This window comes from Amphibalanus amphitrite, unplaced genomic scaffold (genome assembly GCF_019059575.1).
Source record: "Amphibalanus amphitrite isolate SeventyFive unplaced genomic scaffold, NRLGWU_Aamphi_draft 000331F_arrow, whole genome shotgun sequence".
NCBI classification, from domain to species: Eukaryota; Metazoa; Arthropoda; class Thecostraca; order Balanomorpha; family Balanidae; genus Amphibalanus; species Amphibalanus amphitrite.
The window spans coordinates 129,390-153,444 of NW_024881826.1; the positions used below are offsets into that span (position 1 = coordinate 129,390).

The window sequence follows — 24,055 nt, forward strand, 5'->3', positions numbered from 1 at the left end:
ACTGCCTCAGACTGCAAGGTTTTATTTAACCAAATATGACTGCATGTCTGCTACAGAATGAAACACTGACAAACACTGACACTGACATCAGGCACTGACAAAGTGAATGCACAAGAACGATAAGGACTTCTGGACTTCAGAGCAAGAGATACACCCCACGCTCAGGAACGCCGCTGTCACCACATATAGCATACAGCACCCGGTCGTGCCCATCATTAGCCTACAAGCCCCACCAGATGCTAACCGGCCACGATTTTACCGCCCTCTACGAAAAGCAGTCATCTCACTTTGCAAGCGACCTCTACAACGATAGAGGAATCGACAACTGGCAATCCGACCTGATCGCGTCTCTCCGGTCTTACCACTTTGGCTGTGCAGTGGTGGTAAACGGTAATGGGCTTCCGCAATTACCATAAGCTCCAGGGAGGTGCCATCCCCACACCTCCCCTGCCGTCCTCTGCATCGCCATCGTTCATCACAAATGGCTATAACTAGGGTTACCCGCGTGCTCCGCAACGCGAAGAAGGGTTATGTTTGACCCGTGGGTATTGGGTTGGTCTGTGTCGATTTGGTTGGTATCCATTTCCTTCGATTGCTTTTTGACGGCCAAGCATTTTGTAATAAAAAAGATACATCGCATCGAGGTGCCCGTGTCGTATTACCATGCGTTCTACTTTAGGATGATTCGAAAACTGGCGTGAAGTCTTTTGAGGGCCATCGATGAATTTCGCTAAAAATGACGATGTAATGGTTTGGAACATTTACATTTTTAAGGATACTGTTGCTAATCATGCAAAAATGAAGAGTGAATATTGGACAGAATTGAATGCTCTATCCAATGGTACCATATTCAATTGCCAAAGGTATCAGGTTATGCAGCAAACCCCGTGTGATTAATAAAGTGGCACAAAATTGACAAACACCATTTTCTCCTGTGATTTGCACCACCTTGATTTGGATCAATCAGCTTTTCACAATTTTTATATGAGAGGCGGTACCTTTCTCTTGCAAATAGGAGTTGATTCAACTCGCTCCGTCTGACGGTCACCTGAAAATAATATAAATTCCCAAATCCGTCCAAAACGTCAATTTTCCAAATAAAAGTGCCCTCCCCGGTGCACGTGGCGCGTGCCATCCCCTGCACCGCACACCATTCGATAGCCCGTTCAATTCTGTACACGATGCTGTTTTCCCCGTGCCGGTCGGACCCCTGGTCACCAAGATATTGCACGGGAACTGGACCCGTGTCGGCCAAAATTAGCCGTTTTCGCCCGATTTCGCACGCCGATTTATACATGTAAAGTCTATGACGCGAATTTGCACTTTTTGAGCACGCGCCTCGCGCTCCCTATCAATCCGATCGAGCTGAGACCCCTCAAAGGCACGTCGCGCATCCTTGATCTATAAGTTGTGCAAATTTCAGCGCGCTAGGTGCAACGGTCTGGCCTGTAGTCCACGCAAAGCACCACCAAGTCGGGACCTCGGTAACGGACAGACGCACCCTCCTCAAATAGTAATATAGATTAGGATCTGAATGCCAAAATTCATCGGTAGGAAGTTGCTTTCAAGCACTGTCCGGCTCTCAAATGGGCGATAGCCACAACGCCCCCTGCAGTCGCACCAGTCTTAAAATTGATAGATCCACTCTACTGACAGGCACGGTGTATATTCAACCCAAAATGCACATAAATATCACAACAAAACAACCCCTATTCCCTGCGTGACCATGTGAGTAGCACTCCCCGCTAGCTGCGCTTCAGTTTATCCCCGACCCGCTCCCTGACCGCCTGGAGGAGGCGGGGCTCGCTGTACACCGCCGCGGCCACCACGGCGGCCCCACAGAGCGCGCCCACAGCCACATGGGCGGCGGCGGAGCTGGGGTACAGCCAGCTCTCGGAGCCGGCTGCGAGCAGGCCGGCGGTCACCAGCGCGGCAGCCACGGCGGCCGGCGGGCGGAGACCGAGCAGCGGCGGCACGGACACCGCCGGCTCCAGCGGCAGGCCGGCCACGAACCGGTAACTGGCGACACACGGGGCGGGGACAGGGTGAGAGAGGTACGGGACACTGTATCGGGCATCAGCGACACACGGGGTGGGGACAGGGTGAAAGGGGTACGGGACACTGCATCAAGCGCCAGCAACACACTGGACGGGGCGAGCGGGCAGCAGCAGCAGAAAATGGGACGAAGACATGATGGTTGAGAGTGGCACGGGACACTGTATCGGGAACCAGCAGCATACGGGGAGGGGACGGGATGATAATTGAGAGGGGTACAGGACACTATTGGGGACAGCAGACATTCGTATCAGTCGATAGACGGGTGAAGTAACGAGATCCAAGTATATCGAGATCGGCGAATAAAGCGTGATATTGACTATCCATGACAGATTGGATAATGATGTAAATAATTAGACCAATTAGGACAAATCAAATCTATTCAAAAACACAAAAACTCACCAAACGTATATCCTGGTCAGCATATTGACGCAGTTGGCGAGGATAAATCCAACCCCGCCGAATAGCCTAGTAAAGATCCCTGTCGAGATGACGAATATCACAGATAGCAGCACCATCTTCCGGTTATACCTGAAACACCGGAAAACGCCACAACACCTGTCAAAGCGCCCGATAGTAACGTTCCTAGCTTCACTTTATCGACACGACTGGCCAGCCTTTCCACTTCGCCTTTAGCCGCAAAAGGCAGTCTAACAACAAAAACCAACATGAGAACGTCATTTCCTAATCCGCTCAGCCTCTACCGACTAATTTACCTCACTCCTTACTAAGCCACCGACCATTTCCCGACTGCTTTCCATAAACCCTCCACGGCACTTACCCATTGATCTGTTCCTGGCGCATCACCGCGAACGTGTAGCACTCCAGCACTCCGTTCACCGCCAGTAGGAGCACGTAGGCGCACTGGGCGCGCAGCAGACTGACGGCCGGACCGGCGGTCAGCAGGGCGCCTCCGTACAGCCGCAGCAGCAGGTGGGAGTAGCTCCAGCCGAACGTGACGGCAACCAGACCGAGCAGGCTCATGGCGCGCAGCAGGTCGTGCAGAACCCGGCCCGCCGCGGCAGACACCGGCTGCAGGGAGAGGGGGTAGGGTCAGACTCATAGCGCGGAGTAGGTCGTGTAGCACCCGGCCCGCCACCGCAGACACCGGCTGGAGGGGGAGGGAGCTGTCAGGCACCGGCTGGAGGAGAGGTGCCAAACTGTCCCCTTCCAGTGACTGGCGAGAAGGGGAGAGATGGCCAGAAGGATAGAAGCTGGGCAACAAAACAAACCGAATGACAAAAAAGACACCAAGATGAAGATCACAACGACTGGCAGTAAGGACTTATAGCGGAGATGAAGAGTAGCTACGAGTATAATTGGCTAATATCAGAGGAGTGTGTGCTTACAGCTTTTTCGGCGCCTCACCGGGCATCGACACACTGTGGTCAACGTTACTGATATTTTCACCAAATGCCACTACTCCTCAGTAAAAAAAAAATAACACAAAAAACTAACATCAAACACCTCCTACCACACAATCAGCCACGTTGCCACCTACCTTTCCCCGTTCCACTGTGCGCGAGAAGTAGACGTAGGCGTTCTCCTCGACTGGCTGAAAGAGGAAGCGAGCCGCCAGGCTGCCCAGGTTGGCCACCACGTCGTACAGGCCCTGCTCGGAGAAGTCGAGCAGGTGGAAGGCGGTCATCAGGTAGCGCTCGCCCTCCGTCAGCAACTGCTTCAGCAGGCCTTGTTTGAAGAAGCTCCAGGTGAGGGCCAGCTGGTCACGGTCCAGCGCCGGCTGACGAGGAGGGGAGGAGAGGCATTACTGATCAGTGAAGAGAGATGGCAGCAAGGGTCACATCGCCACCGTCGCGACAGGAAATGTTAGAGGCAGACGCGGTTGCTGGGAAAACGTGGCAGCACAACTTTGGCTCTATTTCTAAGGATACTCGATCCAGCGCTGCCGTGAGCTGTCTGTAACACAGGTAGGTCTTAATACCGTTTGACTGCAACCTAAGAGGCCTTAGACCTAAAGTTCTAGCTAAATGAAACGAAGAATGCGACGACTTGGCCAAAAGAAACCACTATGACCGCGAAAACGCTTGACTACATTTGAAACCCCGCCCCTTTACAAATAGTTCACTGGCCTCACCTGTCCCGGCACCAGTCTGGGTCCCAGCTCGCTCGCCGACTTCACCGGTAGACAGTTATCCGGTGAGCGGACGTGCCAGAGCAGCAGCAGGGTGCCGTAATAGATGACCACGAGGAGAGCGGAGCTGACCGCGTGGCCCACACAGTAGGCCCAGATGGCGTGGGACGGGTACAGGGCGATCAGTCAGGCTTTGAGCGCCACCCGACTGCACAGACTGACCATGTCGGCTACCACCTTGGGAGAGAGGGAGAGCGGGTGGGTGAGAGAGTGGTGAGAGGAGATGGGGAGGGGCGAGAAGACGATAAGAGAGTCAGAGATAATCCACATATGCCAGCAAGGTAGGGAGAATACAGTACTTCAACGCGGTGTGAACGATCGACGATACGCAAACGACTGTCACAGCAGGCGATTTGAGCTTCGGATATAATTTCACTGATATAGCAGAGTCATCGGGGAACCGAAGCGCCTAAAATATTTTCCCCTGACACCCTGTTCCTCTCCTCTGCGTCACCCCACCGCCGTCATTCACCTTCAATTTGACAAAGAGCATGGCCTGCGCCAGGATGACCAGCGGCTGGGCGGCCGTCTCCAGTACGACCATGGCCGCGGTGACCCACACGCCCAGACGGTACTCTGAGGTCACCTCGGGCGCCGGCTGGCTGAGCGCGTGCAGCCAGAGGCCGGCCAGCGCCGCCGACACCGCCGCTGACACGGGCCTAGCCAGAGTAGCCATAGTAGCTAGCCTCATGACTCTTGGACTATGAAAGGCAAACGAGTCTGTGTGTATAGTTATGAACGCGGCTTCGTGCGGGTTACACCAAGTACGTGCGTGTTCGGCGTTCGCGTTGTGCATTTTCGTATCCGTAAGTGTGTGCGTTTTCTTGTATAGGTATTTCTTGTGTTATCTTCAACCAGCTCGGACTCGGAGTGTAATCGCCACGCCGATTGTGGATTGCTCTTGATCGTCAATACATACATACATACATACATACATACACGCTAACAGGGGAGCGGGGCGTCAGTCAGAGGCAATTACAACACTGCTCTTTTGTAATACACTCAATTCACTGGCAATAAAACATTACATACTTATGTGCCTATGACGATCCCCACATCTGAAGAAATAAACGTCATTTATCGAGGCAATGACCTTTTAAAACCACTACTACTCAACAGAACTGTGCCGATTAGCTGCTACCCATTGACTGCCTCCACAGTCCACATTCCACAACAACACCTGTTTTTGAAGTAGGTACACTCGGGGGCAGATTGATGTTCCACGACTCCCTACCCATCGAGCTCCCATGGCTCAGCACTGGCTGCTGCCAGTGGCAGCACTAGCAGCACTGGCACTGGCATGCAGTGCTGAGCAGTGCTGAGGGCAGGCAACACTGACATCAGCCAGTGCTGAGCCATGGGATCGCCCGATGGGTAGGGAGTGGTGGAACATCATTCTGCCCCCGAGTGTACCTATATCGACAGTTCCCAGCAAGCACATCCTAAGTGTCAAATTTTTGAAATTGAGATTTCTATACCATTCGACTCAGCTCGTGGAGCTGAGTCGAATGGTTATGAAAATCACAGTTTCGAAAATTTGACACTTGGGATGTTCTTGCTGGGAACTGCCGATATGCAGCTTCTCCCAACAGCTGTGACCATTTCAAGTTAAACTGATTTCCGGACCGGAGCGATGTACCTATTGCTTATGAAGATAACCGTATATTACTTCATTTTATACCTACAATAACTAGAAAATAAGAACAAACTCTGTTCAACTAGAAACATACCAAAAATTAGCATTTTTCTTATGGAGTACACACTACAGTTCTGGTGAGAAAATAGCATATGTTCTACTTAGGAACTCAGACATTGGATGCATCACTGATGCATGATAGGAAAAAAGTAAAGGGTGCATACCTGACATTGATGATGCCCAGGACATCAGATGTAATATACCGGAGAATGACTGCATTTGTGATGAATGTGAACACTCGGTAGGTTATCTGAAAGACATTTCATAGGTATAGCTTCAGCATCAATATGTGCAACACAGACCATGCTGTTCTGGGCCCTGTTTCACCGGTGATAGCAGCATGCTGCTATCACACGTGTCAAATTGGATTTCCATGGAAACATCAGCAAACCATGCCGCCGTCAATCTGTGTGATGTCATCAAATATTGCTGCCAACAGCATCACGGCCGTGCGATCAAACACATCGCATTCAACGAAACAGCAACTCTGTTCCAAACGCAGCTCACGGATTACACGAAACGTCATTAGTGTGACCTCATAACATTACGTCAGCTCGCGCAATTTGATAGTAGCGTGCTGCTATCAACGGTGAAACAGGGCCCTGGTCTCCGCAGCATATAGGTGCTTCATTGGTGGAAAATCCCAGGGGGTGCTACAAGCCCCTAATTATCCACCCGTTTTTTATTTTAAGTTCCATCCAGTACCAGTATGAGTGTTTATGGCTTGGAAGGTAGGTGAAACATTTCATTATTGTAATTTTAATCTTTTGAGACCTGAATTTCAACATTCTCTTGAGAGCCTGAGAGCATTCATGCCAAGGTTTCGGAGTCTGTTTCATGATAAAGAGACAATACTTATAATGGAGTCAACTTGTGGGTCTCTACCGCTGAATAAAAAGGTTAATCATCAAAATATTATCACAATCACCCAGCGACACACATATACAGCAACACAGCCCCAACAACACAGCCCAATACCACGGACAGCCAACAAACAAGCAGTGATGTAGGCGTGTTCAAAAAGTTAATATGCAGCTGTCGACACTAAATAGTCGGTGATTTTCCGTTAGAAATTTTGCGCAAACACCATCTGTATATGTAACGGAAGTTAGCAGGGATTCAGCAGGGGTTCAGCAGGGATTCAGCAGGGATCGACGGCCCCTACGATTTCGCTGAATTTTGGTGGAGAGGTGCAGAATGGTGTCCTCTATCGAAAATCCTAGTGCCAAAATGCGGGGAATCCATCAGGGGGGCCACAAATCCCAAAAAACAGTATGCCCTCAGGGCACAATCGACGAACTTTGAAAACCATACTTCTAGCCGTCAAAACAGCTAAAAATGCACGTCATTCGAAAGAGGACAAAATTTTACATGCAACGGTACCAAATTTAGGGGGCTAGCGCCCCCCTGAACCGAACAAAACAGCTTCAAATATATGGGCCCGGGAGTATGCCCTCGGGGCATAAATAAACGTTTTCAACAATTTCAGGCCTATAACATCGACAAAATCCAGCAATATGCACATCATTGGAAAGAGCGTAATTTCCCAAACAAAAAACCCAAGTAACATTTTTCGATGGGGCCCACCTGGGGCCCACGGGACCCAATTGAAATTTGGGGCCCAATGGGGCGGCCCCTACGATTTTCTTCAAAATTTGCACAGACACTCTCCTGGGCCCCCTCTTCAATCTGGCTGAAGAAACCTACCGGGGAATCCAAAGGAAGGGGCCCAAAGAGGGCCCCAAAGAGGCCCCTTCTAAGTATTGCCCCTAATTTCGCGACCAACCCCGGCAATATGCACATCATTGGAAAGAGCGTAATTTCCCAAACAAAAAACCCAAGTAACATTTTTCGATGGGGCCCACCTGGGGCCCACGGGACCCAATTGAAATTTGGGGCCCAATGGGGCGGCCCCTACGATTTTCTTCAAAATTTGCACAGACACTCTCCTGGGCCCCCTCTTCAATCTGGCTGAAGAAACCTACCGGGGAATCCAAAGGAAGGGGCCCAAAGAGGGCCCCAAAGAGGCCCCTTCTAAGTATTGCCCCTAATTTCGCGACCAACCCCGGCAATATGCACATCATTGGAAAGAGCGTAATTTCCCAAACAAAAAAACCCAAGTAACATTTTTCGATGGGGCCCACCTGGGGCCCACGGGACCCAATTGAAATTTGGGGCCCAATGGGGCGGCCCCTACGATTTTCTTCAAAATTTGCACAGACACTCTCCTGGGCCCCCTCTTCAATCTGGCTGAAGAAACCTACCGGGGAAACCAAAGGAAGGGGCCCAAAGAGGGCCCCAAAGAGGCCCTTTCTAAGTATTGCCCCTAATTTCGCGACCAACCCCGGCAATATGCACATCATTGGAAAGAGCGTAATTTCCCAAACAAAAAACCCAAGTAACATTTTTCGATGGGGCCCACCTGGGGCCCACGGGACCCAATTGAAATTTGGGGCCCAATGGGGCGGCCCCTACGATTTTCTTCAAAATTTGCACAGACACTCTCCTGGGCCCCCTCTTCAATCTGGCTGAAGAAACCTACCGGGGAATCCAAAGGAAGGGGCCCAAAGAGGGCCCCAAAGAGGCCCTTTCTAAGTATTGCCCCTAACTTTGCGACCAACCCCGGCAATATGCACATCATTGGAAAGAGCATAATTTCCCAAACAAAAAACCCAAGTAATATTTTTCGATGGGGCCCACCTGGGGCCCACCGGACCCAATTGAAATTTGGGGCCCAATGGGGCGGCCCCTACGATTTTCTTCAAAATTTGCACAGACACTCTCCTGGGCCCCCTCTTCAATCTGGCTGAAGAAACCTACCGGGGAATCCAAAGGAAGGGGCCCAAAGAGGGCCCCAAAGAGGCCCTTTCTAAGTATTGCCCCTAATTTCGCGACCAACCCCGGCAATATGCACATCATTGGAAAGAGCGTAATTTCCCAAACAAAAAACCCAAGTAACATTTTTCGATAGGGCCCACCTGGGGCCCACGGGACCCAATTGAAATTTGGGGCCCAATGGGGCGGCCCCTACGATTTTCTTCAAAATTTGCACAGACACTCTCCTGGGCCCCCTCTTCAATCTGGCTGAGGAAACCTACCGGGGAATCCAAAGGAAGGGGCCCAAAGAGGGCCCACAAGAGGCCCTTTCTAAGTATTGCCCCTAATTTCGCGACCAACCCCGGCAATATGCACATCATTGGAAAGAGCGTAATTTCCCAAACAAAAAACCCAAGTAACATTTTTCGATGGGGCCCACCTGGGGCCCACGGGACCCAATTGAAATTTGGGGCCCAATGGGGCGGCCCCTACGATTTTCTTCAAAATTTGCACAGACACTCTCCTGGGCCCCCTCTTCAATCTGGCTGAAGAAACCTACCGGGGAATCCAAAGGAAGGGGCCCAAAGAGGGCCCCAAAGAGGCCCTTTCTAAGTATTGCCCCTAACTTTGCGACCAACCCCGGCAATATGCACATCATTGGAAAGAGCGTAATTTCCCAAACAAAAAACCCAAGTAACATTTTTCGATGGGGCCCACCTGGGGCCCACGGGACCCAATTGAAATTTGGGGCCCAATGGGGCGGCCCCTACGATTTTCTTCAAAATTTGCACAGACACTCTCCTGGGCCCCCTCTTCAATCTGGCTGAAGAAACCTACCGGGGAATCCAAAGGAAGGGGCCCAAAGAGGGCCCCAAAGAGGCCCTTTCTAAATATTGCCCCTAATTTCGCGACCAACCCCGGCAATATGCACATCATTGGAAAGAGCGTAATTTCCCAAACAAAAAACCCAAGTAACATTTTTCGATGGGGCCCACCTGGGGCCCACGGGACCCAATTGAAATTTTGGGCCCAATGGGGCGGCCCCTACGATTTTCTTCAAAATTTGCACAGACACTCTCCTGGGCCCCCTCTTCAATCTGGCTGAAGAAACCTACCGGGGAATCCAAAGCAAGGGGCCCAAAGAGGGCCCCAAAGAGGCCCCTTCTAAGTATTGCCCCTAATTTCGCGACCAACCCCGGCAATATGCACATCATTGGAAAGAGCGTAATTTCCCAAACAAAAAACCCAGGTAACATTTTTCGATGGGGCCCACCTGGGGCCCACGGGACCCAATTGAAATTTGGGGCCCAATGGGGCGGCCCCTACGATTTTCTTCAAAATTTGCACAGACACTCTCCTGGGCCCCCTCTTCAATCTGGCGGAAGAAACCTACCGGGGAATCCAAAGGAAGGGGCCCAAAGAGGGCCCCAAAGAGGCCCTTTCTAAGTATTGCCCCTAATTTCGCGACCAACCCCGGCAATATGCACATCATTGGAAAGAGCGTAATTTCCCAAACAAAAAACCCAAGTAACATTTTTCGATGGGGCCCACCTGGGGCCCACGGGACCCAATTGAAATTTGGGGCCCAATGGGGCGGCCCCTACGATTTTCTTCAAAATTTGCACAGACACTCTCCTGGGCCCCCTCTTCAATCTGGCTGAAGAAACCTACCGGGGAATCCAAAGGAAGGGGCCCAAAGAGGGCCCCAAAGAGGCCCTTTCTAAGTATTTCCCCTAATTTCGCGACCAACCCCGGCAATATGCATATCATTGGAAAGAGCGTAATTTCCCAAACAAAAAACCCAAGTAACATTTTTCGATGGGGCCCACCTGGGGCCCACGGGACCCAATTGAAATTTGGGGCCCAATGGGGCGGCCCCTACGATTTTCTTCAAAATTTGCACAGACACTCTCCTGGGCCCCCTCTTCAATCTGGCTGAAGAAACCTACCGGGGAATCCAAAGGAAGGGGCCCAAAGAGGGCCCCAAAGAGGCCTTTTCTAAGTATTGCCCCTAATTTCGCGACCAACCCCGGCAATATGCACATCATTGGAAAGAGCGTAATTTCCCAAACAAAAAACCCAAGTAACATTTTTCGATGGGGCCCACCTGGGGCCCACGGGACCCAATTGAAATTTGGGGCCCAATGGGGCGGCCCCTACGATTTTCTTCAAAATTTGCACAGACACTCTCCTGGGCCCCCTCTTCAATCTGGCTGAAGAAACCTACCGGGGAATCCAAAGGAAGGGGCCCAAAGAGGGCCCCAAAGAGGCCCTTTCTAAGTATTGCCCCTAATTTCGCGACCAACCCCGGCAATATGCACATCATTGGAAAGAGCGTAATTTCCCAAACAAAAAACCCAAGTAACATTTTTCGATGGGGCCCACCTGGGGCCCACGGGACCCAATTGAAATTTGGGGCCCAATGGGGCGGCCCCTACGATTTTCTTCAAAATTTGCACAGACACTCTCCTGGGCCCCCTCTTCAATCTGGCTGAAGAAACCTACCGGGGAATCCAAAGGAAGGGGCCCAAAGAGGGCCCCAAAGAGGCCCTTTCTAAGTATTTCCCCTAATTTCGCGACCAACCCCGGCAATATGCATATCATTGGAAAGAGCGTAATTTCCCAAACAAAAAACCCAAGTAACATTTTTCGATGGGGCCCACCTGGGGCCCACGGGACCCAATTGAAATTTGGGGCCCAATGGGGCGGCCCCTACGATTTTCTTCAAAATTTGCACAGACACTCTCCTGGGCCCCCTCTTCAATCTGGCTGAAGAAACCTACCGGGGAATCCAAAGGAAGGGGCCCAAAGAGGGCCCCAAAGAGGCCTTTTCTAAGTATTGCCCCTAATTTCGCGACCAACCCCGGCAATATGCACATCATTGGAAAGAGCGTAATTTCCCAAACAAAAAACCCAAGTAACATTTTTCGATGGGGCCCACCTGGGGCCCACGGGACCCAATTGAAATTTGGGGCCCAATGGGGCGGCCCCTACGATTTTCTTCAAAATTTGCACAGACACTCTCCTGGGCCCCCTCTTCAATCTGGCTGAAGAAACCTACCGGGGAATCCAAAGGAAGGGGCCCAAAGAGGGCCCCAAAGAGGCCCTTTCTATGTATTGCCCCTAATTTCGCGACCAACCCCGGCAATATGCACATCATTGGAAAGAGCGTAATTTCCCAAACAAAAAACCCAAGTAACATTTTTCGATGGGGCCCACCTGGGGCCCACGGGACCCAATTGAAATTTGGGGCCCAATGGGGCGGCCCCTACGATTTTCTTCAAAATTTGCACAGACACTCTCCTGGGCCCCCTCTTCAATCTGGCTGAAGAAACCTACCGGGGAATCCAAAGGAAGGGGCCCAAAGAGGGCCCCAAAGAGGCCCTTTCTAAGTATTGCCCCTAATTTCGCGACCAACCCCGGCAATATGCACATCATTGGAAAGAGCGTAATTTCCCAAACAAAAAACCCAAGTAACATTTTTCGATGGGGCCCACCTGGGGCCCACGGGACCAAATTGAAATTTGGGGCCCAATGGGGCGGCCCCTACGATTTTCTTCAAAATTTGCACAGACACTCTCCTGGGCCCCCTCTTCAATCTGGCTGAAGAAACATACCGGGGAATCCAAAGGAAGGGGCCCAAAGAGGGCCCCAAAGAGGCCCTTTCTAAGTATTGCCCCTAATTTCGCGACCAACCCCGGCAATATGCACAACATTGGAAAGAGCGTAATTTCCCAAACAAAAACCCAAGTAACATTTTTCGATGGGGCCCACCTGGGGCCCACGGGACCCAATTCAATTGAAATTGAAATTGCCGGGGTTGGTCGCAAAATTAGGGGCAATACTTAGAAAGGGCCTCTTTGGGGCCCTCTTTGGGCCCCTTCCTTTGGATTCCCCGGTAGGTTTCTTCAGCCAGATTGAAGAGGGGGCCCAGGAGAGTGTCTGTGCAAATTTTGAAGAAAATCGTAGGGGCCGCCCCATTGGGCCCCAAATTTCAATTGGGTCCCGTGGGCCCCAGGTGGGCCCCATCGAAAAATGTTACTTGGGTTTTTTGTTTGGGAAATTACGCTCTTTCCAATGATGTGCATATTGCTGGGGTTGGTCGCGAAATTAGGGGCAATACTTAGAAAGGGCCTCTTTGGGGCCCTCTTTGGGCCCCTTCCTTTGGATTCCCCGGTAGGTTTCTTCAGCCAGATTGAAGAGGGGGCCCAGGAGAGTGTCTGTGCAAATTTTGAAGAAAATCGTAGGGGCCGCCCCATTGGGCCCCAAATTTCAATTGGGTCCCGTGGGCCCCAGGTGGGCCCCATCGAAAAATGTTACTTGGGTTTTTTGTTTGGGAAATTACGCTCTTTCCAATGATGTGCATATTGCCGGGGTTGGTCGCAAAATTAGGGGCAATACTTAGAAAGGGCCTCTTTGGGGCCCTCTTTGGGCCCCTTCCTTTGGATTCCCCGGTAGGTTTCTTCAGCCAGATTGAAGAGGGGGCCCAGGAGAGTGTCTGTGCAAATTTTGAAGAAAATCGTAGGGGCCGCCCCATTGGGCCCCAAATTTCAATTGGGTCCCGTGGGCCCCAGGTGGGCCCCATCGAAAAATGTTACTTGGGTTTTTTGTTTGGGAAATTACGCTCTTTCCAATGATGTGCATATTGCCGGGGTTGGTCGCGAAATTAGGGGCAATACTTAGAAAGGGCCTCTTTGGGGCCCTCTTTGGGCCCCTTCCTTTGGATTCCCCGGTAGGTTTCTTCAGCCAGATTGAAGAGGGGGCCCAGGAGAGTGTCTGTGCAAATTTTGAAGAAAATCGTAGGGGCCGCCCCATTGGGCCCCAAATTTCAATTGGGTCCCGTGGGCCCCAGGTGGGCCCCATCGAAAAATGTTACTTGGGTTTTTTGTTTGGGAAATTACGCTCTTTCCAATGATGTGCATATTGCCGGGGTTGGTCGCAAAATTAGGGGCAATACTTAGAAAGGGCCTCTTTGGGGCCCTCTTTGGGCCCCTTCCTTTGGATTCCCCGGTAGGTTTCTTCAGCCAGATTGAAGAGGGGGCCCAGGAGAGTGTCTGTGCAAATTTTGAAGAAAATCGTAGGGGCCGCCCCATTGGGCCCCAAATTTCAATTGGGTCCCGTGGGCCCCAGGTGGGCCCCATCGAAAAATGTTACTTGGGTTTTTTGTTTGGGAAATTACGCTCTTTCCAATGATGTGCATATTGCCGGGGTTGGTCGCGAAATTAGGGGCAATACTTAGAAAGGGCCTCTTTGGGGCCCTCTTTGGGCCCCTTCCTTTGGATTCCCCGGTAGGTTTCTTCAGCCAGATTGAAGAGGGGGCCCAGGAGAGTGTCTGTGCAAATTTTGAAGAAAATCGTAGGGGCCGCCCCATTGGGCCCCAAATTTCAATTGGGTCCCGTGGGCCCCAGGTGGGCCCCATCGAAAAATATTACTTGGGTTTTTTGTTTGGGAAATTACGCTCTTTCCAATGATGTGCATATTGCCGGGGTTGGTCGCGAAATTAGGGGCAATACTTAGAAAGGGCCTCTTTGGGGCCCAATTTGGGCCCCTTCCTTTGGATTCCCCGGTAGGTTTCTTCAGCCAGATTGAAGAGGGGGCCCAGGAGAGTGTCTGTGCAAATTTTGAAGAAAATCGTAGGGGCCGCCCCATTGGGCCCCAAATTTCAATTGGGTCCCGTGGGCCCCAGGTGGGCCCCATCGAAAAATGTTACTTGGGTTTTTTGTTTGGGAAATTACGCTCTTTCCAATGATGTGCATATTGCCGGGGTTGGTCGCGAAATTAGGGGCAATACTTAGAAAGGGCCTCTTTGGGGCCCTCTATGGGCCCCTTCCTTTGGATTCCCCGGTAGGTTTCTTCAGCCAGATTGAAGAGAGGGCCCAGGAGAGTGTCTGTGCAAATTTTGAAGAAAATCGTAGGGGCCGCCCCATTGGGCCCCAAATTTCAATTGGGTCCCGTGGGCCCCAGGTGGGCCCCATCGAAAAATGTTACTTGGGTTTTTTGTTTGGGAAATTACGCTCTTTCCAATGATGTGCATATTGCCGGGGTTGGTCGCGAAATTAGGGGCAATACTTAGAAAGGGCCTCTTTGGGGCCCTCTTTGGGCCCCTTCCTTTGGATTCCCCGGTAGGTCTCTTCAGCCAGATTGAAGAGGGGGCCCAGGAGAGTGTCTGTGCAAATTTTGAAGAAAATCGTAGGGGCCGCCCCATTGGGCCCCAAATTTCAATTGGGTCCCGTGGGCCCCAGGTGGGCCCCATCGAAAAATGTTACTTGGGTTTTTTGTTTGGGAAATTACGCTCTTTCCAATGATGTGCATATTGCCGGGGTTGGTCGCGAAATTAGGGGCAATACTTAGAAAGGGCCTCTTTGGGCCCCTTCCTTTGGATTCCCCGGTAGGTTTCTTCAGCCAGATTGAAGAGGGGGCCCAGGAGAGTGTCTGTGCAAATTTTGAAGAAAATCGTAGGGGCCGCCCCATTGGGCCCCAAATTTCAATTGGGTCCCGTGGGCCCCAGGTGGGCCCCATCGAAAAATGTTACTTGGGTTTTTTGTTTGGGAAATTACGCTCTTTCCAATGATGTGCATATTGCCGGGGTTGGTCGCGAAATTAGGGGCAATACTTAGAAAGGGCCTCTTTGGGGCCCTCTTTGGGCCCCTTCCTTTGGATTCCCCGGTAGGTTTCTTCAGCCAGATTGAAGAGGGGGCCCAGGAGAGTGTCTGTGCAAATTTTGAAGAAAATCGTAGGGGCCGCCCCATTGGGCCCCAAATTTCAATTGGGTCCCGTGGGCCCCAGGTGGGCCCCATCGAAAAATGTTACCTGGGTTTTTTGTTTGGGAAATTACGCTCTTTCCAATGATGTGCATATTGCCGGGGTTGGTCGCGAAATTAGGGGCAATACTTAGAAAGGGCCTCTTTGGGGCCCTCTTTGGGCCCCTTCCTTTGGATTCCCCGGTAGGTCTCTTCAGCCAGATTGAAGAGGGGGCCCAGGAGAGTGTCTGTGCAAATTTTGAAGAAAATCGTAGGGGCCGCCCCATTGGGCCCCAAATTTCAATTGGGTCCCGTGGGCCCCAGGTGGCCCCATCGAAAAATGTTACTTGGGTTTTTTGTTTGGGAAATTACGCTCTTTCCAATGATGTGCATATTGCCGGGGTTGGTCGCGAAATTAGGGGCAATACTTAGAAAGGGCCTCTTTGGGGCCCTCTTTGGGCCCTTTCCTTTGGATTCCCCGGTAGGTTTCTTCAGCCAGATTGAAGAGGGGGCCCAGGAGAGTGTTTTTGCAAATTTTGAAGAAAATCGTAGGGGCCGCCCCATTGGGCCCCAAATTTCAATTGGGTCCCGTGGGCCCCAGGTGGGCCCCATCGAAAAATGTTACTTGGGTTTTTTGTTTGGGAAATTACGCTCTTTCCAATGATGTGCATATTGCCGGGGTTGGTCGCAAAATTAGAGGCAATACTTAGAAGGGGCCTCTTTGGGGCCCTCTTTGGGCCCCTTCCTTTGGATTCCCCGGTAGGTTTCTTCAGCCAGATTGAAGAGGGGGCCCAGGAGAGTGTCTGTGCAAATTTTGAAGAAAATCGTAGGGGCCGCCCCATTGGGCCCCAAATTTCAATTTGGTCCCGTGGGCCCCAGGTGGGCCCCATCGAAAAATGTTACTTGGGTTTTTTGTTTGGGAAATTACGCTCTTTCCAATGATGTGCATATTGCCGGGGTTGGTCGCAAAATTAGGGGCAATACTTAGAAAGGGCCTCTTTGGGGCCCTCTTTGGGCCCCTTCCTTTGGATTCCCCGGTAGGTTTCTTCAGCCAGATTGAAGAGGGGGCCCAGGAGAGTGTCTGTGCAAATTTTGAAGAAAATCGTAGGGGCCGCCCCATTGGGCCCCAAATTTCAATTGGGTCCCGTGGGCCCCAGGTGGGCCCCATCGAAAAATGTTACCTGGGTTTTTTGTTTGGGAAATTACGCTCTTTCCAATGATGTGCATATTGCCGGGGTTGGTCGCGAAATTAGGGGCAATACTTAGAAAGGGCCTCTTTGGGGCCCTCTTTGGGCCCCTTCCTTTGGATTCCCCGGTAGGTCTCTTCAGCCAGATTGAAGAGGGGGCCCAGGAGAGTGTCTGTGCAAATTTTGAAGAAAATCGTAGGGGCCGCCCCATTGGGCCCCAAATTTCAATTGGGTCCCGTGGGCCCCAGGTGGGCCCCATCGAAAAATGTTACTTGGGTTTTTTGTTTGGGAAATTACGCTCTTTCCAATGATGTGCATATTGCCGGGGTTGGTCGCGAAATTAGGGGCAATACTTAGAAAGGGCCTCTTTGGGGCCCTCTTTGGGCCCCTTCCTTTGGATTCCCCGGTAGGTTTCTTCAGCCAGATTGAAGAGGGGGCCCAGGAGAGTGTTTGTGCAAATTTTGAAGAAAATCGTAGGGGCCGCCCCATTGGGCCCCAAATTTCAATTGGGTCCCGTGGGCCCCAGGTGGGCCCCATCGAAAAATGTTACTTGGGTTTTTTGTTTGGGAAATTACGCTCTTTCCAATGATGTGCATATTGCCGGGGTTGGTCGCAAAATTAGAGGCAATACTTAGAAGGGGCCTCTTTGGGGCCCTCTTTGGGCCCCTTCCTTTGGATTCCCCGGTAGGTTTCTTCAGCCAGATTGAAGAGGGGGCCCAGGAGAGTGTCTGTGCAAATTTTGAAGAAAATCGTAGGGGCCGCCCCATTGGGCCCCAAATTTCAATTTGGTCCCGTGGGCCCCAGGTGGGCCCCATCGAAAAATGTTAGTTGGGTTTTTTGTTTGGGAAATTACGCTCTTTCCAATGATGTGCATATTGCCGGGGTTGGTCGCGAAATTAGGGGCAATACTTAGAAAGGGCCTCTTTGGGGCCCTCTTTGGGCCCCTTCCTTTGGATTCCCCGGTAGGTTTCTTCAGCCAGATTGAAGAGGGGGCCCAGGAGAGTGTCTGTGCAAATTTTGAAGAAAATCGTAGGGGCCGCCCCATTGGGCCCCAAATTTCAATTGGGTCCCGTGGGCCCCAGGTGGGCCCCATCGAAAAATGTTACTTGGGTTTTTTGTTTGGGAAATTACGCTCTTTCCAATGATGTGCATATTGCCGGGGTTGGTCGCAAAATTAGGGGCAATACTTAGAAAGGGCCTCTTTGGGGCCCTCTTTGGGCCCCTTCCTTTGGATTCCCCGGTAGGTTTCTTCAGCCAGATTGAAGAGGGGGCCCAGGAGAGTGTCTGTGCAAATTTTGAAGAAAATCGTAGGGGCCGCCCCATTGGGCCCCAAATTTCAATTGGGTCCCGTGGGCCCCAGGTGGGCCCCATCGAAAAATGTTACTTGGGTTTTTTGTTTGGGAAATTACGCTCTTTCCAATGATGTGCATATTGCCGGGGTTGGTCGCAAAATTAGGGGCAATACTTAGAAAGGGCCTCTTTGGGGCCCTCTTTGGGCCCCTTCCTTTGGATTCCCCGGTAGGTTTCTTCAGCCAGATTGAAGAGGGGGCCCAGGAGAGTGTCTGTGCAAATTTTGAAGAAAATCGTAGGGGCCGCCCCATTGGGCCCCAAATTTCAATTGGGTCCCGTGGGCCCCAGGTGGGCCCCATCGAAAAATATTACTTGGGTTTTTTGTTTGGGAAATTACGCTCTTTCCAATGATGTGCATATTGCCGGGGTTGGTCGCGAAATTAGGGGCAATACTTAGAAAGGGCCTCTTTGGGGTCCTCTTTGGGCCCCTTCCTTTGGATTCCCCGGTAGGTTTCTTCAGCCAGATTGAAGAGGGGGCCCAGGAGAGTGTCTGTGCAAATTTTGAAGAAAATCGTAGGGGCCGCCCCATTAGGCCCCAAATTTCAATTGGGTCCCGTGGGCCCCAGGTGGGCCCCATCGAAAAATATTACTTGGGTTTTTTGTTTGGGAAATTACGCTCTTTCCAATGATGTGCATATTGCCGGGGTTGGTCGCGAAATTAGGGGCAATACTTAGAAAGGGCCTCTTTGGGGCCCTCTTTGGGCCCCTTCCTTTGGATTCCCCGGTAGGTTTCTTCAGCCAGATTGAAGAGGGGGCCCAGGAGAGTGTCTGTGCAAATTTTGAAGAAAATCGTAGGGGCCGCCCCATTGGGCCCCAAATTTCAATTGGGTCCCGTGGGCCCCAGGTGGGCCCCATCGAAAAATGTTACTTGGGTTTTTTGTTTGGGAAATTACGCTCTTTCCAATGATGTGCATATTGCCGGGGTTGGTCGCGAAATTAGGGGCAATACTTAGAAAGGGCCTCTTTGGGGCCCTCTTTGGGCCCCTTCCTTTGGATTCCCCGGTAGGTTTCTTCAGCCAGATTGAAGAGGGGGCCCAGGAGAGTGTCTGTGCAAATTTTGAAGAAAATCGTAGGGGCCGCCCCATTGGGCCCCAAATTTCAATTGGGTCCCGTGGGCCCCAGGTGGGCCCCATCGAAAAATATTACTTGGGTTTTTTGTTTGGGAAATTACGGTCTTTCCAATGATGTGCATATTGCCGGGGTTGGTCGCGAAATTAGGGGCAATACTTAGAAAGGGCCTCTTTGGGGCCCTCTTTGGGCCCCTTCCTTTGGATTCCCCGGTAGGTCTCTTCAGCCAGATTGAAGAGGGGGCCCAGGAGAGTGTCTGTGCAAATTTTGAAGAAAATCGTAGGGGCCGCCCCATTGGGCCCCAAATTTCAATTGGGTCCCGTGGGCCCCAGGTGGGCCCCATCGAAAAATGTTACTTGGGTTTTTTGTTTGGGAAATTACGCTCTTTCCAATGATGTGCATATTGCTGGATTTTGTCGATGTTATAGGCCTGAAATTGTTGAAAACGTTTATTTATGCCCCGAGGGCATACTCCCGGGCCCATATATTTGAAGCTGTTTTGTTTGGTTCAGGGGGGCGCTAGCCCCCTTAATTTGGTACCGTTGCATGTAAAATTTTGTCCTCTTTCGAATGACGTGCATTTTTAGCTGTTTTGACGGCTAGAAGTAGGGTTTTCAAAGTTCGTCGATTGTGCCCTGAGGGCATACTGTTTTTTGGGATTTGTGGCCCCCCTGATGGATTCCCCGCATTTTGGCACTAGGATTTTCGATAGAGGACACCATTCTGCACCTCTCCACCAAAATTCAGCGAAATCGTAGGGGCCGTCGATCCCTGCTGAATCCCTGCTGAACCCCTGCTGAATCCCTGCTAACTTCCGTTACATCATCTGTATGGGCCTTCGAATAGAACCACCACAATTGAAACAAAAGCGCCAAAAAACTTGAATGTTTGTTTTTTTCGCTCGGTAAAGATATATACGCGTAGGGGACAGCCCAAACGTACAAAAGCGCAGCGTACAAAATCCCAACGTACAAAAGTTTACCGTCTAATGGGTAAAGCGTACAATGGCAAATCAAACAATGATCAGAACGTACAAAATTGGAACGTACAATGGCAGATCAAACAAACGCGTATCATACAAAATTGCAACCTACAAAACGAGATGATCGTATCATACAAAATCGCATCGTCTAAAATCGGAAGGTACAAAATGCCTCTGGTTGACGCCGGGTGAATTGATATTTAACAAGTCAGCCACTAGATGGGGTAATGGTGCTGTGGCAGTGGTTTTTTGGAGGCCACCAGGAAATAGAGTGGAATGCCACTAAGTCCCTTAGAAACACGATACCTCTGGACGCTGCACCGGCCGGCTATCGACGCTGCGGGCGGTCGGAGGGTGCCGAGGGGAATGGTTCCGAGCAGGAGGGAACACGATACCTCTGAACGCTGCACCGGCCGACTATCGACGCTGCGGGTGCCGCGTGGACCGGTGCCGAGCAGGCGACGAGGAGAAGCGGGCATCAAGACCGTGAGAAATCTATTATATTGGCGGGTGTGCATATGTAGGTAAATGAGGCAAACGTGCATAGGTATGTAACACCTTCATCCTTGATCACATACCCCTACCCACGCACTGTGGGAGGGGACTGTTTAAACAACCCCTCCGGTTTCTCGCGAATATCTAAAAAAAAAACGGCGGCCCAGAGTGCCGCCGTGTTTTGCACATCTTATCATACATCTTTTCTACACCTTCTGTGAAAACTTCAGACCAAAGTCATCCAAGGTCAGGTCACCATATCACGTCAAGTGACCTTACTAAATTAAAAGTTTCAATGCCTGTCACAGCTACACCGAGTGACTGATCACTTTGCAACTTTGAGCAACTGATAAAACAACAGTATGTATACACAATACACATAATGTATACAATAATTATAATAATGATAAACAAAATGTATCTCTCGGAACTTCGACATCGGTGACCTAAGGTCAGTTCAATTTTGCGACCTCTCCATTATAAGTCAATGGGAGAAAATTGAAAGGCGCCTCTTTTGGCCGAACGTCATTCTAATCACTTTCAAACATCCAATTACAAGTAGACATGACAAACTGAATCGGAAAATGGTACCCGTGACCCCTCTTTATGTCTCTGAGGTCATCTCAGGTCACGAATGGTATCCTACAGTTTTTCGCAAATAACTTTTGACAGAGACATGCTAGAGCGATGAAAAAACCTTAACCCTCGCCCGTAAACGGCGATCTGCCACCTTCGCCCATGCAGGGGGGGGGGTTGGTGCGACCCCCCCTTGGCGTTTGAAAACGGAGCGTCGTAGAGCTTAGCGGAAAAGACCAACGGATTGCTCTCGCCGAGATCTCGCGATTGGTGGTATATTTTTTGGTCCTAGGTCAACATTTGACCTACTTTTGACCGGTCAAAGGTCAAATTTTCGGAAAAATAGACTTTTTTCAACTTTCCGCGGCGATTGCGGCAAAACGGTGGGAGATATCGACTTGAAACCTTCACTATCGTGTTTCTTGATCAATTCTCTATCGTTTGGTATGTATTTCGTTTCCCTAGCTCTAAAAATGGCGCGTTGGGAGCGCCGGAAGTCGGCAAGGTCACAGTCGGCGGCAGAAATTCGAAAAATCAAAATTTAAATTTTTGAAATCTGATTGTATTTTTGGATTTGGGAGGTCCATTTGCTCCCTATAGAAGCTAATATTGCTGCATATTCCCATTGAGGTGACAAGAATTAGCAAAATAGTGGTTCGGGCGCTTTTCAAAAATAGTACCGGACGCTGTTCCTCTTGTGACGTCATAGCTCCGTGACCTGACCTGACCCGGTCAAGTTTCTTATACCATATGATAGCCAATACTTGCCCCAACATGCATGGGAAGTTTCATCACGATCCATCAACCGATGTCCGTACCACCGGCAGGAAACCTCGGGCGTTGGCACTCAGTTTGTAAAAATCCGGCCGGAGGCTGTTCCCTTTGTGACGTCATAACTCCGTGACCTGACATGACCCGGTCAAATTTTTTTTATCAAAAGATGCGCAAGGTTTGCCCCATAAGGTACCCAAAATTTGGCGGCGCTGCGCGCCGCCGTTTTTGCACTAGTTCCGAAAAACCTCAGGGGGGGTTGCACCAACCCCCCCCCCTACATGGGCGAGGGTTATATGTATGTGTTTGGCTCGACAATACGGATCGACTGATGCAGCATGACCTTTTCTGGTCAGGTCATGACATTGACCTGAGGTCATGACCTTGTAATGAGGTCATGACCTTGACCTAAAGTAAATTTTTCAAGTTGAACTTTTGAGGTCAACTTATAGTTCTTTCGATGCGTCGCCTTGACGAGAGGAACACGATGCTGCTGAAAGTAAGCTCGTGCATGTTTTGAGTCAAAAGGTATTGCAGAAAAACAGTTCCCGCAAAAACCATCTACCTATTCTGGCAGCTTTTGGCCCCTGCACGCTAAACCGTTCCTAATCTATGCGCCGGTTTGTCGAAATTATCGAAGTTTGACCTGGAAAGTGGCGAAATTTTACCTTTGGTGACCTCTGTTGACCTGACTTCTGCCGCTCTTTCGAACGCCGTCTACGGCGTGTCGCTACGTGGCCCAGGAGCCGGGTGAGAAGGGGGGTGTTCAAACACCCCACTCCCCCCCCCCCCCCAGTGCAGGTGGCGCCGAGCACCGGCCCGGCGCCGGTTAGTCAATCGCATGGCGTTTAACATAACGGTACATCATCGGTGTTTAACCCGCGCCCTGCTGGGGGGGGGGGGGGGGGTGTTTGAACACACACACACACACCCTGTGTTTTTTTTTCACAAATATCACAAAAACGGCAGCGCGGAGCGCTGCCGTTTTTGGCACACATTATAATACATTTTGTACATACTATTGCTCTTAGCAATCGTTGAAACTTTCGAAGCGCTGTAAACTATACTGAGATAAACTCTGCATATCTCAGAGTTTTGATATCGATGACCAAAGGTCAGGTCAATTTTGCGACCTCCCCATTATAAGTCAATGGGAGAAAATTGAAAGGCGCCTCTTTTGGACCAAAGCCATTATAAACACTCCCAAACACTGAATTACAAGAAACTAAGACACATTGAACATGAAAATACGTAGTATCCGAGACCCCTGTTTATGCCCCTGAGGTCATCTCAGGTCACGAATAGTAACTAACAGTTTTTCGCGAATACCTTTTGATAGAGGCATGCTAGAGCGATGAAAACGCCTTGGATGTGTTCAGCTCGACGATACGGATCGACTGATATGCAACATGACCCTTTCCGGTCAGGTCATGTTGGTAAAAGTAAGCTCGTGCAAGGCTTGAGTCAAAAGTTATTGCAGAAACACTTTCCAAAAAATCGGTTATTTTGGCAGTTTTTGCCCCCTGCAGGCAAAACTATTGGCGCTAGGTCAAATCTGAGAGAATTATTCAGAAAGCGCGTTAATAGGGCTATCGCAGTCGCTTTTCCGCGGCGCTGTAGCTATATCGGTTCCCGAGTTATGCGTTGGCTTCTTGGAAACTGTCGACATTTGACCTGAAAATCGGCGAAATTTTGCCTTTGACCACTGGTGACCTGACCTTTAGCCTAACCAAAAAAGTGACCGAAGTGATTTAGTTATTATTTTTGGCGCTCTTTCGAACTCCGCCTTCCGCGAATCGCTACGTGGCCCAGGAGTCGAGTTAGAAGTGGGTGTTAAACCCCCCCCCCCCCCCAGCAGGGCGTGGAAATCCAGGACCCCCAGCGGGGCGCGGGTTAAAACACATTTGGAAAATATAAATATCTTCAATACAATGTGCGCTAACCAGTTTTCTCAGTAATTCAGCTAGCAAATATCGTGCTGTGTTGTTTACATCGAGGGTCGAACTTAACCCGCGTCGTGCTGGTGGCCTAAGTTTTCCGTGTCGTGCTGGGGGGAGGCGTTTTCACGTCCCCGTCTAACTCGGCTCCTGGGTCAAAGGTCACGTCACCAGAGGTCATCAAAGGTAAAATGTTGACTATTTCAATATTTCCCAAACACTCAACGCA

The 24,055-nt window shown here is 50.7% G+C and overlaps 1 protein-coding gene across 7 annotated transcripts; it reads right to left on the minus strand.

Moving 5' to 3' along the window:
- Positions 1-1,650: 1,650 nt before the first annotated feature.
- LOC122388684 (protein RFT1 homolog) lies at positions 1,651-6,983 on the minus strand. 7 transcript variants are annotated; one of them, XM_043379982.1, is made up of 8 exons: positions 6,678-6,689; positions 5,147-5,149; positions 4,680-4,866; positions 4,151-4,384; positions 3,557-3,796; positions 2,837-3,087; positions 2,458-2,586; positions 1,651-2,019 (listed from the first exon to the last, which is right to left on the minus strand). In XM_043379982.1, exons 5-8 carry the CDS (start codon positions 3,701-3,703, stop codon positions 1,746-1,748), a joined length of 801 nt encoding a protein of 266 aa, XP_043235917.1. In that variant the 5' UTR covers positions 3,704-3,796; positions 4,151-4,384; positions 4,680-4,866; positions 5,147-5,149; positions 6,678-6,689; the 3' UTR covers positions 1,651-1,745. The 7 variants fall into 7 exon arrangements, with proteins under 7 accessions (XP_043235917.1, XP_043235911.1, XP_043235915.1 ...); XM_043379976.1 differs by lacking the exons at positions 4,680-4,866; positions 5,147-5,149; positions 6,678-6,689 and adding exons at positions 6,068-6,153; positions 6,889-6,983; XM_043379980.1 differs by lacking the exons at positions 4,680-4,866; positions 5,147-5,149; positions 6,678-6,689 and adding exons at positions 6,068-6,153; positions 6,850-6,888.
- Positions 6,984-24,055: the final 17,072 nt, after the last annotated feature.